This window comes from Pomacea canaliculata, linkage group LG2, assembly GCF_003073045.1.
Source record: "Pomacea canaliculata isolate SZHN2017 linkage group LG2, ASM307304v1, whole genome shotgun sequence".
Lineage (NCBI taxonomy): Eukaryota > Metazoa > Mollusca > Gastropoda > Architaenioglossa > Ampullariidae > Pomacea > Pomacea canaliculata.
The window spans coordinates 20,425,058-20,443,626 of NC_037591.1; the positions used below are offsets into that span (position 1 = coordinate 20,425,058).

At 35.3% G+C, this 18,569-nt stretch overlaps 2 protein-coding genes across 4 annotated transcripts; one reads left to right on the plus strand and one right to left on the minus strand.

Moving 5' to 3' along the window:
- Positions 1-726: 726 nt before the first annotated feature.
- Positions 727-13,653, minus strand: LOC112556766. Of its 3 annotated transcripts, none has more exons than XM_025226109.1 (7): positions 13,581-13,653; positions 9,895-9,996; positions 8,786-9,066; positions 8,167-8,320; positions 7,373-7,626; positions 6,035-6,185; positions 727-5,116 (listed from the first exon to the last, which is right to left on the minus strand). In XM_025226109.1, coding segments are annotated over exons 1-7 (1,191 nt in total). In that variant the 5' UTR covers positions 13,582-13,653; the 3' UTR covers positions 727-4,868. The 3 variants fall into 3 exon arrangements, with proteins under 3 accessions (XP_025081894.1, XP_025081895.1, XP_025081896.1); XM_025226110.1 differs by lacking the exon at positions 13,581-13,653 and adding an exon at positions 12,821-12,959; XM_025226111.1 differs by lacking the exon at positions 13,581-13,653 and adding an exon at positions 12,435-12,784.
- On the plus strand, positions 13,166-18,248 carry LOC112556796 (U6 snRNA-associated Sm-like protein LSm7). Its single transcript, XM_025226169.1, has 4 exons — positions 13,166-13,307; positions 13,666-13,780; positions 15,484-15,555; positions 16,780-18,248. Exons 1-4 carry the CDS (start codon positions 13,281-13,283, stop codon positions 16,917-16,919), a joined length of 354 nt encoding a protein of 117 aa, XP_025081954.1. The 5' UTR covers positions 13,166-13,280; the 3' UTR covers positions 16,920-18,248.
- The last annotated feature ends 321 nt before the right edge of the window (positions 18,249-18,569 follow it).

Here is an 18,569-nt window from a genome sequence, read left to right on the forward strand (position 1 = left end):
GAGCGGGCAGAAGGTGAGATTTATAGATTTTCAGATGTCACGTCATGGTAGAAAGCATCCTCATCAACAGCGGGTGTGTTCCAGAACTTCATTTGGAGTCTGACATGACACAGACGAGGATTTTTCTTCAAGTCCCTGAACAAGAACTCAAACCAACAAACGTGAACATCTGTCAAGGGTTGTCCTCTCTCGTCTTGGAGGTTAGCAAGGAAAAACCACTACACTCCTCTCTCGGTGGTAGATCAGTCACTAACAGTGACAGCAGGCATTATAATAAACAGGTAACAGCTTAAAGTCAACTGCTTCCAGTACCTGGAAGCCATCCTGACTAAAGATTAACGCATCGGACTCGGTGATAACTTCTCTCTGCTGAAAGGATTTAGTAATGACATTCATAGACAATTGGTAATGTTTAGAGGTGAAAGCTCTCCAGCTCCTAGCTGCTCCATGGATCATCATTGCAAGAATGTGTACAACTAGGGGAAACATGTGAAGCATGTTTAAAGAAAAATCAATGATGATGATGATGTGAGAGACACTGTAATGTACAGACCACAGAATGGGATGTTCCGCTAGTTATGACACCGGTGAGTTGGTCCACTCATGGATACATGTTGAGAAAGTATTTGTCATTTGTTTTCAAAACTGATCAACCTTAGCCTCACTCTATTCCCGCATTCTCCTCTCACAGAAAAAATTCTTCTGCCAATGAAAACTGACAACCCAGCTTTTTAGTAGTCTTTAATAAGCGGATGTGAACTCAAATTGATCATTGATGCATGAAAATCGTCAAAAGCACATGTTAAAAAAACTCATTAAAGCAGCCATGAACACTTACACAGCAAGACCAAATGACCAAAACTGTCCTTATCTCACACTGAACATATAACAACAGCTAACAATATCTGATTACAAGTTCTTTATGGTAAACCATGGTAATAATACTGTTAGTGTAAACTCAATTTTGTGTGTCTATCAATTGTTAACAAATACACATGGCACAAACAGTTTATGTGCTAAGTGTTTAACCAACACAAAATAAATTTTTTAATCTATATAAATATTCAGATTGGAAACATTTTCAGGGGCTTGGCAACATATCAGATGTGATGCTTAAAAAAGATAGGGTCAAATGTGACTTGCACAAGTAAACAAAAATTACAAATGTAAATTATCAGATCTTGAGTTTTCGACATAAAAGATAAAAATTATACATAAAAAGTTTTCTAATATCCAAGTAATATACAAATACCTTTGTTCAATAATAACACATACTTCCTCCAGTATTCACACAAACTGACCAAATGGCATTTCCCCTGTACCTGATGGAATGTTGGCTGCTTCATACTGTGTGCACGCATTTTAATAGGATGACTTGAAAACAAATAAAAATAAAACTGTCTTGTAGATGCTTATCTGTTGTCTCAATTACCATCTGTTAAGCTCACAGACAAAAAAAAAAAAAAAAACCACAACACATGGCTCCACAACTTTTGATGAGGTGGTTCATCACTATTATGAATTTTTAATCCCTCTGTGTGCCACTTAAGTAATTTAGTAATGCTAATATTTGTCAAAACTCGTGTTTACAAAAAAATGTACTCCTTATTTTAGGTTTTAGGTTTCACACTTAATGACAACATATGTTAAGCCATATACCATACTACTTACATATAAAACTTGCTTAAGCTTTTCCCTTTCAATAACACTGGAGGTAGCACAATGGGACAAGAAATGTGTATGTGACGCAATTAAAAGAAACTTTCTGGTACTTTACTATGATACACAAAACAGTCAAATATGTATAAACCAAATTCATGTGGAAATTCTTATCATTTCTTGCATCTAACGGTTCTTTGATTCAATAAACTTATGAAATGAGGGCCTTGGGCAAAGGAAATATTTTTCTTTATTATAACCTTACAGTAGAAGTTAAATGTCTTGCTGTAAACTAACATGAACATCCTTAGAGTTCTATGCAAGCTAGCATGACATATGAGCAAACAGGTGAGAAGGTACATCTCTTAGGTACAAAGACAAATTGCGTCCCTCATATTGCTGTACAAGTCTGAGCTCTCATTCTCTCTAAATAGACAAAACACCTTCAATCTGAAACTCACTTGAGCTTGCTGTATGTCACAAGTATAGGTGCCTATTCCAAAAGGCACTGTCATTGCAGCCATCATAAACCACATCACACTTTGAAGAAAGGCCATGACAGGTAAGAGCACATTTCAGTCACAAATATAGAGTAGAAAGCATGCATAAGGAGATTTCCTGCAAGTCCATATTCCACTGATTATTCCCCAACTGAAAGAGCACCACTAAGGTCTAGCCCAATCACTTTAGTTTTTATAATACACCTGTCTTAGCTGGAAAATACAAGCCTACAGAAATTTTTGTTGTCATGAGTTTTCAACTAGCTGGTTTTGTCCCTCAGTTTTCATGATTAGCAAAAGACTGTTGTATAGCCATAGTGCACTAATATTAACTTTTGTTTAAACACTTTTACAAAGATGCAACACAATGGGCCAGGTATACAGCTAAATAGCTCATGAAATATAAGCTGTTTTTGCCATTCAGCTGTCTTCCACACATCTACCCTAGCCAAGATGAATAATCTTCATTTTCCCCTCCCTACCCTTAGTTACAGATCATTTTAAAGCTGGCACACCAAACATGTCCGTTGCCTACTATATTTCTCTTATTCAGGGTGCAATATACAACATTGATTTCAAACAAAGCCAGGTGCTTTATACATTACACAAAAGAAATATATAACCATATTAGTGCCATTCCTTTTTGCAGGTGTTGTAGAGATAACCTTTTACCAGACATTTCCAACAGTTTTAAGAAACTTTCAATGGTGCTGAAGTTTTGGGTAAGCTTTGGAATGTTGGGAGAAAACCCTTAAATATTCTGGAAAAGATATCAAGAGACATAAAATTATAAGCTGGCTGTTTGAAAATGACCCTACCATCATGACTGGAGCATATAAAGCCATGTAGAAATGTACTTACAACCACGTTTGAATAACACATCCAAGTAACATACACGTCAAAGATGCCTGCACACTCTCATGACCACACCATAAAGTTATCTTTCCAGCTGCAGTCTTAGTACCATTCATGAAACCTCACGAATAGCATCAGGGTTTCCTGGGCACATGCTCAGTTTTCAATGTGCTGATGATACATGACAATTAAATACTTGGTTCAGACTGTCCAAACAGGCTTTTGTGCTGATTGGTTACAGCTTCTATACTGATAGGCTCTCCACTGATGTTGTTCCTAAGGTCTGGCAAGTTTGGTACTAAATGTGCCAAAATAACGAAAGGATGAGACATTATATGAATATTCTTAAATAAATTCCTGTTAAGTAGGCTGTGCATTAACAAATTTATTCTCTCACAGAAAGAGAGAAAGTGAGAAACAGAAAAGACAATAATGATGAACCATAATAACAAGAAAATTATATTTACATTTGTTCTGACTCACAATACTACATTCTTTCCCATCAAAAAGCTATTTTCTCACAAGCTCTGATCTGCAACAGCAGCCTTTCCAATCAATGCAGGCATTAAATGTGTGCTCAAGAATTTAGAAATTCAGGTTGTGCTATGTCAGCCTACAACGTGAATGTCATCAACACACACATCCACACATATGTACATGTTCTGACAGGAAGTTCGGATGCAGCCATGTTTTTTTTTCCTTCCCTGTTGAAACTGGAGAAATGAAACACAAACCACTCGAGAAACCGTTAAATATAGATCATACATCCCATTTTAAATGATCAAAATAATTTATGAAACTTAAAATTACAGCCCACTTTACTGATAAGCAAGATCTCTTTCACAAATTGAGCACTTATTATTTTTAAAGTAATGCTCTGTTAGCATTATTAATCCTTAATTTCCTCTTATAAGCATATTTTGGTTCTGAGGACATTATCATGGAGAGCTCTTTAAGTGACATCCATAATGGGTAGTTGGTTTTATCTCAATAACCATCATTATTCACTTAAAATAACATGCAAATAAAAGGAGGATAATAAGTTAATTATAATTTATGGCATGATTTACCAGCATCAAATAAGTTTACACCACTGGGAAGCATACTCTGAAGATGATTCACCAGGCAACATGTAAATGCATTTGCTAAAGTAGCATGAGATTTTCAGTAGTTATGGAATTTTTTAGTTTTTTTCTGTAATCAACCCTCTTCTTCCTCTCACAGCAAAACACACCAGGAGAATTGTGGCTCATCTACCGGGATACAGCTGCTACTAAACTTCAGTGTCTTGCACCATGTGCCCGCAAACCTTGCAGGACACACAAACTTTCAAAGCTTTAATTGTTTTACTGCACCTTGTTAAATTCCTGACACAAGAGTTCTTAAATCTGTGGTTGATGAATATTACACAGAGTTCAACACTTGGTTCCTTGAAACAAAGGTCATGCTTTTTCTATGTACATATTACATTATTGCACACAAGTACACAAGATGAGGAAAGTTGATACACATTATGCTGAAGGCAGTCCAACAATGATCTTTACAGCAGAACTATGCAAACCAGAAGAGATGCACTTGTTCAGAAATTGCAGTGGTCACCAACTGCAAGGTATATGTTTCTGTCTCTTGATGCTAAACCAGAAATATTCAAGCCAAGGCTTCGCTTTCTGCTTCAATTAACACTTATTTCAACACTTTTTTGCTCAATGTGTTTATTCCAAAACCATAAAGCTGTCCTTCCTCTGGAAATAATAATGAATTGTTAGATGGCATGAAGGGGAAAAAAATGGCTGAAGGGCAACAAAACATGAGGTACACTATTTTCACACATATGACGGAATGTATACCTCACGATCACACCATTTGCCCGTTTCTGCAGGTCCCATTTGTGATCATCGCAGTCTTAGATGATCCATCATCTTGATTCGAAACACGCTGAACACCCTTGGGTTTCTGGCAAATGTGAAAGTAGATGCAGATGAAAACGGAAACCAACAAAGCCAAACTCAAAATGACTGCTACAAGAATAATCAGCAATAAATGAGATGAGGACTCCACTGGGCTTGACATGCTTTTGTGAACCAAAGGCAGGGTGTCAGCACCTGTAGAACAGGAAATCATACAGTTAAGTAAATGACAGCAGTCCGGGACAATCAACTGTAACTCACTCAAGCTATACATCATATAGGTGACAAATAATGTGCATTTAATACACACAAGTATCAAATAAAGGATGAAAAGTGTGTGTGTTGGAAGTGGTGGTGGATGAATTCTGATTCAAAAGATTTTTTTTTTAAAAAAAAGCAAGCAGGAAAACATGAATTTGGCATTTTGCTTCTTTAATTTTAACACTTCTTATCCACTTGAAACTTTATAAAAGCTACATATACATTGCACTTTCACGCTATTCTTCTGCTACCTTTTGAGGTAACACTGATGTACATGCCAAAGTGATTATTTTTTTATTATTTATAGCAACAATTACCAAACACAGATTTAACAGCTACGTTAAATTTCCTGGAAAAGCATATGATCATATATATCCCCAGCTTTCAATAACTCTGAACACAAGAAGTTTTATTATTAACATTCTGGGCTAACTTAACATTTCTGTTGAGCTTATGATCCAGTTATATTTCAGTCAAAGCGTGTTGGTGATGTTAATGACCTTGGCATTTCAGGCCCAGTAATCTTATTTAATCTTTCATCTTTTAAAGCATAACTGATACAAAATATGGATATGTCTGACAGCCAAGATTACTTGTACTTCAGAGGAGTAAACTTGTTGGTACATTTCTTCAACATCAGCAGCATCCCACAACAAAGTCAAAGAAACACCACAAGACTGAAAACACTACAACCTACTGTGTAACAATGAAAAACATTGCAGCATGCTTATTGAGAACTGTTATATGTTACAAAACAAGGCCAAGAGGTCTTCTTAATTCATGGAGCTATCGAACCAGCACTGCTGTTAAAAGAAATCTTGTATGTTATTGACAATTAAACTTAGTACTCACCTCCTATGTGATCCATAACAAAAACAGAGAAGATATTTGGTTTCTCTGTTTCATTCTGCACACCACCATTTTTATTTCGATAGAGCTCCAGCCTCAGGCTTGTTCCATTTGAGCACCATCTCTCTGGAAGTGTCTTTTCACATGAATATTCCTGTAATGTTAAGGTTACATATTGGAATTAAAATGGGCTGGTTTACCTCATCCAATAGCATCTGACTAAAAAGAAATTTCCTTAAACAAATCTTTTGTGAAACAGGGAAAGCTAAAAAAATGTTATTACTCAGTGAAAATCAGTCACAAGACATATTAACAACAACAACAACAACAACAACAAACCAGCCATAGAAAACATGGTTATCATACTGAAAGAGACCTAGATAAGGATTCAAGAGAATGTTATTAAATCAGAGATAAAGTGTAGTTGCAGCATGAAAGCCTTATATCACAAATAATCCAACAAAAATCTTTCAAAGCTATTACTGCATCCCAATCCTACTGTGACTTCATTTTATAGTACTGTAGTTAATGTGCTTGACGGTAGAACCAACAGTTGTTGATCTGAGCCAATGACTGGAGACTCCTACCCACTCTGCAGAGATATACTTTTCAGTTATTAGGGGAGATAACAAGTGGCAGTAAGGATTGTATTCCATCTTCCACACCATGCCCTATACAGTGAATCACTTACACTTCAGTACTCTTAGTGGGACTACAGAATCTTAACATTGTCGTCTTATTTTATCCCTTACCTAATACGCTAACATAAACTAGTCAACATAGATGGCTGATGTGTTTACTGTTACTAATTTTGACAAGAAACTGATTCTGATAGTGTGTTTGTATCCAAAAATAGCATTCCTGCAGACATGGCTACCCTAGGCCAAAATAAAGAGTACTTTCAAACAGGAAAAATAGTGTTTTCAACAGCACAAAGAGTATTTTTAGGTTGTAATGTTATACATAACACATCAAAAATCATTAGCCATGTTTCAGTTTCATGGATTAAATATATTCCCTATATACACTTTGAGGCCAAATTTAAATAATATAGGGGCCAAATAGAGAAGCTCAAAAACACATTTTTGTGGTTGACCATCATGCATTTTTTTTACCTTAAAAGCATACTAGCCACCCCCAAACCACAGGACATACATCAAAATCATGCTTAAAACCAGGTGTATAATTGTTATACAAGTGCAAGAGTCTGGCTTTTACACTGCATGATGCTGTAAACCTTTACATATTATTAAAATTCCTCACATTTACTACATGGTTTAATACATTCATTGCTAACCTCACCCATCAGCCAGCTGCACTAAATTCTTGAGAGGAACTTACCAACTTGTCTTTAGTCTGGTCTAGCTGTTGACTGAGAACAGTCAGTTTGTATGGCCAGTTGCTGCACTGACTTCTGTCGACTCCAGACTGAAAGATAAGGCACACAGTCCTGTTCTCCTCAAGACCCACATAGTCAAAGGTCAGTGTACAATGAAACAATGTTTTGTGGTTATTTGGGTTGATGTTGGAGACAGTCACCTGGCTGGAATCAAGCTGGAACTTGCTTCCACAGTTGGGCATAGAATCCATGAAGACTGCACAAAGTAAAATATAGGTCAGCTGAGTTATCTATTAAAATGTCTTTTAATTTCCCTCTCGGGAATGCAAACTGAAGCAAACCATTCAAAATTTTGTTTAAATATATTGCAATAGCTGCAGATGAATTGGAAATTCCAATCTACAAGAGAAATCCCATCTGCACAGACTGTACTAATGATAAGACAAGTAACTTTGAACAAAACTATATTAAAATAAATAAAAACTCCTTCCACTGCAAAAAAAAACAACTTGTATTGACTCTATCTCATTTAAAAATAGAAGACTTTGTATTATCTGCCCAAACAACAAGCTGATGTGTTAAAAACCACCACTAAAGAGGAAACACTACGTGACTTTCCAGCTACAAAACTCATCACATTTATTTCTCTTGCCCTGTGTAGCCTGAATGTATCCTCTGCCAATAGCTCCCTGATATCAAATTTAAGCTGGAAATAATATTTAAGACAAAGAAGTTTAAAAAAAACTATAAACTAATCCACATTACAATCTTTTTTAGTTCTTGAAATAACACTGACCTTGTCTATTTTTGTTGCGTATGTCGTATACCTCAAAATCAACTTCGACTGTCTTCATAGACGGTTTTAAACCATGTTTTGCAACACCAAGAGTGAAATATCGTCCAGTTGTACACCACTCAACTGATGTCAATCTATGATCACAGTCAATTGTCTGCAACAAATAAGATCATTATAACACTCCATGTTGTAGGTTTTCTTTGAGTGTCTTATTCTTTAACTTAAAGAATAGTAAAAAGCTTGTGAATGTGACTTTATGAGCTTGTATACAGAAGTATATGCATGAACAAAAGATGTGCTTTGTATGATGCTATCTCTTTCTTAAAACAAATTCTAAAAAATGGTTGAAAGTAACCTACAAATTACACAGATTTGTGCTTGCCATTTTGGTATCTTTTGTTGAAAATCTTGGTTCTGATGACCAGACATGGCTATTCTCTACAGCGGACTGGGATAGTATGAGAGCTGTATATTTTTTAAGAATATTTTTTTTTTATTATTTAGAAAGCCACCATTCTTGCACCAGTTGAACTGAAAACATTATATCTTATAGCTGTGATACAAGAACAAACATTTTCCAAGCACTACAACAAAGGAAATGAGCAAATCCTTGGCTTACCACATTGGGATTTTCGACATCATCAACCCCTGCCCAACCATCAAAGAGTTCCAAACGTACTTCACAAGGCTGTATCTTGAAATGTTTTTGCATCAAGCAAAGACGGCCATCTTTCCTTTGAGACCGAAACACTATTCTGCATTCCCGAAAAACATCGGTGTTGGTGTTGGGGCTAACATCATCTTTTATAGAAATTATTGTGCTTTCTCCAACATCTTTGTAGGGAAGAGTGTTAACATCAGTGTCAGCTGGTCCACAGTGGGCATGGGAATTCAAGAACACTGAAAATAAGACAAATATCCAATAGTTACTTGCTTGCCTGCCATTTTTTCTCATGTGTCCATCTGACCAGGTCCTCTAGAAACCCAGCACAAACTTTATCAAAGTTAATCAGAACTAGGGTTCATAGAAGTGTGACTTAAAAAAAAGGGGGAAGGGAATATTTAAAAAAAAACAAAAAAAAAAACTTGTTCACATTTTACAGATCTACTTTTAAGTAGACATCCATTAGCAACATAAAGATGATGTATTACTGATGTACACATGGCAATATATATGTAATGGTTTTTAAAAATATTTACTTACTTTCATCTGCAATTTCATAATAATAATGATCTAACAAAAAAACAAAAAAAAATCCTGCAAAAGGCTCCATTCAGAAGATATTCTTTCCTATTTTAGAAATTCTCATAGTTTTGGCTGTAGCTGCTAGGCCCACTATTTCTTAAAACCATATAAAACTGCTGCAGTTTTGTATAAAAATACTGCATATTGCATGAGTTAATATCTTATATTTTACATAGATTTTATGCACGCTACCTTCCAACCAAAACACTGGAAACATACATTGGTATGTCAGTTTTGGTACTATTACACTTATAATTTTGTTGTGTTCATAACCTTTCCAGTATGAACAAATGGCATATATAAATGAAGCTAATACTACATCTGGATTTTCATACTATGCCTAAACTACATGATCTGAATATTACTACCTCTAAAAATGCAACACCTATGTGCAGATGCATGAGTCACAGATATTCATAAATCGTTGGCATAAAAATGTTTGAGAAAGCTGCACATGTGAGTGACAGGCAGAGAAAACTCACTCTCATAATTTGAGGCTACACAGGTGAGACCCATAAAGAAGCACAAAAGGCCAAGACACTTGTTGGTCTTACGTGACATCTTCCTTGGTTGCAGTGTGATCACTGTAAGAAACAAACTTTTGCTAAAACAATAACATACACATGTTCAAGTGAAAGAATTACGTGACACAGAAGTAGACACGTAAATTCTGTATTCTACATTCTGCTTATTGAACACGTTGATACGGACCTAATGTCAAATATAGGTTAGAACACTATCTGTAACTTAGATTTTATCATTTATCAATTTATTAACTAGCTGTGCATTTATCATATATATGCTTTAAGTAAGCAAGCTCTGAGTTTATTCTAACTTCATGCTAACAAAATACAAAGTCGTTTCTCTTTCCCACATCTACCCATTCTCTAATCACACATCTGAACACAACATGGTCATATTATTAGAGGAAATTAAGAAACTATACACCTATTAACTACACAAGAGTTGACAAAGGTCATGGGTTCACCAGGGGTCTTTATTTCCTAACCAAAAGATCACTTTAAAAAAATAACCATCAATTTTCTAGATCCTCCCCTATCTCAGCAGAATTTCACTATACATCAGTTTCCTCATGCAGAAACTTTCAATACCTCATATTGTGAAACTGACAGGAAAGAAAGCAAAAACACAGAAATGGAGAAGAAAGCAAATGGAGCAGGAAGTACTTGAAAATATGTTAGCACTGGACTTTATTTGTGTAAGAGATGAAGAAGCACACTGCATATTTAATAAAACAAGTCACAAAATGTGTACTTGATAAATTAAATCAAATTAACCTAGGCTGAATAAAAAAAGTGAAAACTTCACATTTTGGCAGACAGGCCATACTTTACCCACCCCTGCACTAGACCTATTAAAACCACCTCAAGATGAATATTACTTTGGCCTATATTTCCAAGGGTAATCAATTTCAATAGAAGAGGATCTGAACTTATGACTCAGTCTGTTCCAGCTAGTTCATATGAACAATGCATTAAATTTAATATGGCAACGGAATCAGGATATCCTGACCCTGTATCACTTCTTAAGTCTTGTATTACAATTAGATTGTCAGCCTGACTAGACCACAAGTCCTATGTAAAATAAGTATGATTATTATAGAATTTTTCTGCAACAACTCAGAAAAGAAATTTATAAATTCATTAAATAAATTGGTTTTATTTTGAATTGCAGAAAATATTTATAGTTCACACTCTTTTAAACAAGTACTACAATTTACAGTCACGACTAATAGTTTAGCCATATTTCAAAGGAACCAATTTTATCAGAAAACCTTTGAATGTCCGAAGAAACGAATTTACTTTTTCATTTAAGGCTTATGTCTCCTCAGGATTCAGTACATTAGCTTTTGAACAAGCTTTTGTTATTACTTTTTAGAGTGCTCACAAATGCACAGAACATTTAGGTCAGGATCCAGTTAGTACTGTTTCCAGTCATCAGATGAACTGACAGTGCTATGCACAGGCAAATACTAGACATTCAGAGCAAGTTAATAATATACCATTAGATAATATTAAAAAACATAACCAAAAACAACTATATAATGGAAATATATTCTACCCTCTTTCCCACCCATTCCATGTGCATCATAAAAACAGTTGAATAATTTGTTGAATTCAGCAGATAGAAAATATGGTTTGAAAAAACCCTTAACGATTAGCATGAGCACTAAAAGAATGTCAATAGTGTTCACTAGACTTTCCCTTTTTAATAGCTATATATATATACCCTATATATCTTTCTAGGCAAAGAAATGTGTTCACAGATTAAGACTTATAATTATGACACAGCTTTATTTAAGATCTTGCTGACCAATGCTTTTGGCAAGCACAACGTTATTCACTACTTGTGCTAGCTGTTCAAAAACATGTACACATGAATGAAGTTAGAACACTCAAGAAATTATCAAGAGTAATAATATTTGTGAAAAATGTTGTTACGTTAGCTTTTGGGTTAACTAATGCTGCACCAAGTCAGGGTGCACATTCAGCTGATTAAACTGTCTAGGTTAAAACATTCTTAATAATGTCAGAACATATGGAATAAAATGCATGCCCTTCACACCTATGTTCAGTTTCCTGGAAAGTGTTATCATTTGTATATGCAATGCAAAAAATGTATACACATATCTAATAATCTTGAACAGGACATTTTATGACCATATAAAAACAACAATTAAAAATGCTTAGCTTAAAAACCTGGTAATTCTTTCTTTAGCACAAACACAACTAATTTACAATTATAAACTGAGAAATTCTGAGATGCCAGATTTTTCTTTTAGTCAATGGTATTTTAGCTTATGATTCAAAAAGTTTTCAGTAAAGTGTATGCTACTTACCAGAGATTTACAATTTGTAAAAGGTAGATTACTTTTTATTATTTATAACACTTACAATATTAATTGAATAGAATACTTTCGGACAATATAAATTTTATAATAACCGGTAAAATCAATTATTATAAACAGCACAAGCAAGTAGATTTTTTCAATTCAACTCACATGAACGATTTTTCCCCTTCAAAATATCTAAACGGATGAACAAGTCATTCAATGCTGGGAAAAGCTCATGACACGTAGTTAGTCATCAGATTTATTCTTATTGACATCAAATCTCTCAAGCTTTGCCGAAACGATGATTTCCTACTTCCTTCCGTCATAAGTTTGTCTCGCCCTCGGTTCTCCAAAATGAACAAATCTGACTGATTATTGCAAGTATGATAATCTTTACCCTTCTCACTTAAGAGAAAACCGGCAGGGCATCGACAAAATATGCCTTAGCTTTCTTTTTCTAATTATTCCTTGTGTTGATTACTCATCCAAGCACATGTTGCACTAATATTAAATCAGCTTCCATTCTACTGTTCCAGTGTATAGCTTTCACTTACCATGACCTCAGAATTGCAGACTTACTCAATCAGGCAAGGACTGAAATCACAATACGCATGACGTAACTGCAAGTAGACAAGTAGACAACCGAAAACCACAATCTACCGGAAATGAAGATGACCGGGTCACGCAATTACAATTGAAGTTCAAATTCATTCAGTGTCCATATTGTCAGTAGACGCCAAGAAACACATGTGTTGAAATTCTATCTGTTGAGTTTCAGTCTTTGTGTTGATAATATCTTTAGTTCGACAAGACGAGTTCACAAGAAAACGCGTAATATCTATCAGCTTGCACTCGATCAGTCCAGTGACCTGCAGCAGATCGCGATTGTAGTGTGAGAAGGGACTGCACTCGTACTCCACCGGAAGTGCTGGCGAGCGGGCGCGTGCAAACCGCGAAGCTGTGAGTCGAGCGTGAGAACGTTGTTTACAAAGCGAATTTCATCACTACAAAATAATGTCACAGTTGCAGAAGCCCGTGCAGGTATTTCCTTTATAAATTCGAATAAGGAATATTATCAGTGTATATGAAAAAGTGATAGTTGTTCCAACCCAGAACTAAAGCTGTTCCATTGATGAACTGAAATATTATATTTTACAACGGATATGATGCGCATCAAATATCTGCTGCTCAGGTTTGCGCGTTTGTTTTGAAAGAAGTTTGTAATAGTTATCGCAGTTTTATTTTGTCATAAAATATTTGGTTTTAAGAGCATACGTCGTTTTTATTTATAGTCATGTTCGATTAAGTGCATACTTGATGTATACTTGATGTACACTTGAACCCCATTGTTGGAAAAGCGTCTACGCAGTCAATGAGTAACTCAGCTGATTGTTTTCAGCAAACGCTAGCCCCTGGAGACAAAGAAAAAGAGAAAAAAAAGAAGGAAAGTATACTTGATCTTGCAAAGTACCTAGACAAACAGATTCGAGTCAAGTTCAGTGGTGGTCGTGAGGGTAGGTAAATTTGGTCTATGTGCTTCTAATTTAAGGTGCATTAAATTACATTCAGCTCCAGTCTAGAGGTAGTTGGTCAGCAAATCAACTACTTCACATGACAACTGAATTAAAAAAAAAATTAAAAATAAACCCAAGTCTCAAAATAGCAAAATAAATTAAGAATAGTCAATAAGAAATTAAAAAAACAGGAGTGGGAGAGGAAATATGAAGAAAGTTGATTATTTTAAAAGTTTTCTGGGATTTTCCAGCAATCATTGTCGTCTTTGCCACAATCTAATAAGCAAAGGATCTGACAGTTTTGAAATTGGGCAAATGATCTTGAATGTCATTGTGGTATAAGGTGTTAGAAAATTAAGTTAACTAGGCCAGTAGGATTGATTGTTTCTGTGAGTATATTTTGACAAAGTCTAGAGTATTTTATTACATGCATTGTTATGTCTAGAATCATTCTAGTGATATATGTATATAGGATCATGAGCCACGAAAACTTGCTATTTATGTTGTGACATTATGCAATGCTAGTGAATTGCTGCCATATTATTATCTTCCTGTTCCACTATCTTCTCACTTCTTTTTTTTTAAGATAACTTATACAAATACAGTGTACTTAGCTTAATTTAATCTTTCAAATGTGCTCTAAAAGCACACCTCTTTCTTGAGCATTAGTCCGAACGACAGTCCACAGACTGCTATTTCTTTTGCAACACCCTCCCTCCCTCCGCTTTGCTGTTTATTGCTATTTCCCTACTTGTCTTCTTCTGCTGAATCACAACACTCATAGTTCTTGTTACCTGGTTCCTCTTTGCATTTTCTGTATTTGTCTTATATTAATCATCAATACTGTTGTTCATCCTTCTGCTCTTTTGCATGTTGTCAGTTGTCTCATTCTTGCTTCAAGCACTAAGAGCATACTTCTTATGAGTGTGAGCATGTGCTATAAAAATCCTGCATTTATTGTTAATTTTGTAGGTCACGATTTTTTTAAATCCTTCACTCCTCATCAGACTTCTGCATTTTATTTCTACCTCACACAAAGCCAGTCACATATGGACAATGGATGTTCTCCCTCTGTGCTGTTATGCAGTGGAACTCTCCTCCACATCACATTCGCCACTCTGACTCAAAGGCTACTTTCAAACAGTCTCCGAAAACATATGTGTTCACCAAGTTCTATCTCTGAATTACTATTCTTAACTCCTTTGTAATACTGTCTTTCATATTAATCATCATGTAACAACTCCATCTTACGCTGTTTATAGCCCCTATATCCATTCATACCTTTATCCATTGCTTTACATTCTACTCTTGTACTTCATCCTTATGTTGTTTCGTATACCTGTACGTATCTCACTGTCCACAGACTGTTATCTAATGTTCATTTACTGATCTGCACAGAGAGTGCAATCTATCAGTACTGCGTGTTACAAGTACACATTGTTATTAAAACCCTTATACACACAAAGGAGCAAGAATGTTATTAATAGAAACAGAACAAAATTATTGCATGGTGTTTCAAAAAGCAGTGGAGAATGATTAAATATAAACAGTACAGCTTTGAAGGGCATACAGATTAAGCATGGTTGAAATCACTGATGGGGTTGATGTCATGGGTAATTGGAAATAATTTAAAATGGTTGAGATTTATCATTAATATACAATTTAATATAAAATCATTATGTTTCTTCGTTTCTTATTGACAGCCACGGGTACTTTGAAGGGCTTTGATCCACTACTCAATCTAGTGCTTGATGGAACAACAGAATTTCTGAGAGGTGAGACCTAGTGATAAGATATTTTTGTCTACTAAAACTTAAGATTTTTCACCATATTGCTCTGCAGAAATTGTAGAAATTGATTTTATATTGTGTTACTCAGTGATCTTGCATTTATGAAAAAATGATGCTTGGATTTCCAAAATCTTGATAAGAGGAAATGAGGTTTGGATTTCCAAAATCTTAATGAGAACTGTGATATTTAATGGCTTACCTTGCAAATAGGATAGAGTTGTATGCCTAGATTTTGGCCTACAGCCTCTTATGATAAAAGCTGTAAAAGTAAACTTGCACTTGAGTTAAAACCCCTTTATAGCCAGCCAGCTTTGCTGCAGGCTAGCCAGTGAAGATACTTGGAAATGAAACCAAAGTGATGCAGATGTCTGCACAAGGAATATTATTGATCAGATTAAATACTCTGATAGTTGTTAAATACTAAATAAATCTCCCACTTTTGGTACTAGATTAGTGTGCAAAAAGGAAGTGCTTAGCAGATTTTATAATTAGTGTGTGATAGAGGTAGTCCTAAAACAGATGTCTTTGTAACACTTTGAAATTAGGCAGGCTAATCAAGATACCCATTTTAGATGTAGAATAAAGTCTTTTGATATTACAGTTTAGGGGAGAAGTGTTCTTATTTGCATCCAATTACTGATGAGGCATAAAGAGTGTTATTATTATCACTATTATTGCCAGGTAATGATCCATGTAATGCAAGCAAATATGTAAAAACTAGTGTGTAATATCAAGTGTACACATTGAAGTTATTGACTATACTGTATACACATACAGCTTCCCAGGAAGAGATTGTGGATGGCTAATCTTTTTCTAGTTAAGTGGTACTCATGCTTGTTTTGGGTGTTCTCTGGTGTAGATTAGTTTCACTTTTTTCCAAGGAACCATGACAGCTCATCACAGACAGCACAAATTTGAAATTGCAGTTGTACATAGTGTATTATTATTTCTGTCCGTTGTTGCATCATCATATTGTGACGTGCAGCTTAATAAACTATTCTTGTGACAGGGGTGCCATAAAGACTGTAACTTGTCATCTTTTTGTTAGCAAATAAAGCTCCTAGGAAAAGTAAGCATTATCAAAATTCACTCAAGCTGACCCTAAAATGTTTCTAGTGCAGACAGGTTTTATTTGAAACACTGCCATAGAGGTCTTTAGTCCATATCTGTGTAGATAATTATGCAATAATTATTTAATTATTATTGCAGATCCTGATGACCCACTGAAGCTGACAGAAGACACGCGACACCTGGGGCTAGTTGTGTGCCGAGGAACAGCAGTTGTCCTCATTTGTCCTGCAGATGGCATGGAGGCTATTGCAAACCCTTTTGTTCAGCAAGAGGCCTGAATATTTTGCAAGAATTCTTTTCTGGGAATAAATGTATGGAGTGTGTTTTATGCTTGTTGCAGCACCAGTTGATGCTGGAAAAATTATGATTCATATACTTTAATGGGATATTCACCTAGTACACCCTGTCTTCTGTTACCAAGCGCCATAGTAAGATGAGAGTAAAATGTGTATGTGTTGTTGAAAAAAGGGTGTCTGGTTATCACTAGCTTGTATAAATAAAATGGAGGAATATGCAAACAGTACAAACCTCCATGGGTGAGATTTGGTTTAAGATTTTTTAATCACTTTAAATGTTTTAAGCTTTAGATTGCACCTTCTGCTTTATGCTGCAATCTACCTAGTGGTCATTTTTATTATTTCAAGATCTTTTGAAATGATCTAGAGAGATATGACAGTTATTTGAGTAAAGAGAATACCAATTTAAAAATTACCATGTTGCTCAAGAGACAATGTTGACAAACATTCAAGTCAGCTTCTCTGTTAAATATACAAAACAGGTCACTGTAGCTTCCTCCTTAAGAGTCCATGGCCTTAGATTAATGAAATGTGTGCTCATGCCTTGTAGTGTGTAAGCATGTATATATGTGTGTGTGTGTCTAGTGAGAGGTGCACATTGTGGAGTCTGTTAAGGTGCATATTGTTGTATACTATACTGTCAAACACTATTGTAAACATGAAAATTCAGCTGACAGATAAATAGAACAATGTCAAAAAATTTTCAGGGTAAGTGCATTTTTGGCTTTTTTTAAAGAAGTATTCTACACAAAGAAAATTGAACCAGGTTTAAGTAGGCTTTATCATGACAGCTATGCTCATGTGCATAGTAGCCTTTACATTTTGACACCTTTCTAAGTGCCAGCTAAGAATTTGGAACCTATATATTGGTGTAGATTCTAAATATTAATAGACAGTTAAACCAAGTCTCTAATGTCCAGCCTTTTTCAGAGTGAGGGAAAAGGTGAAGAATGTGAGGCATGTGCGTGGCGCCATCTTCACTAGTGTCAGGTCTTGTTTCTCTAAACCTGGCCAGGTATGGGTTCTGGATAGTTGATATCCAACATACCAAAGATGGTTGGCTACTTTGACTGCATGGAAGAAACTCTGTCACTTGCTTCTACTACAAATAAATGCAGAATATACAACATCTACTTCGTGGACCATAATTTGTGCTAAACACTGCTACAGTACTGTTTAATGAGCATTTGACAATGACCAATTTTATTTGTCCCAGTGGGCAATTTGAACATGGAAAGGTGCTGTAGTCACAAAAGTAAAAGTTAGAAATAAAAATAGAAATAAAGTTTGTTGCAAGGTGCAGCGTTAAAAGATGTCAAAAGTAAAAGAGATGAGCAAATGAAAAGAAAAATATTATGGGCAAGTGACAATTTTGTGTGTGTATAAAAAAACCAAACAACTTACAAGTCCACCTCATTTAAGATATGTTGACCATCTAATATTGCTTTTAAGAAACTTGTACATTTGCTGTACGTCTGTAGAATCTCTTACAGCACCAAAACAGTCTTACATAATCAACCTTTTCTGATTTTGTTTTTTAAAGCCTTGCTTGAATACAGCAATGCTGCCAATCAGGGCAAGGTAATTTAGATTTTGTGCATCTTTCTCTCATGTTCCTAATCGCCCCCCAGT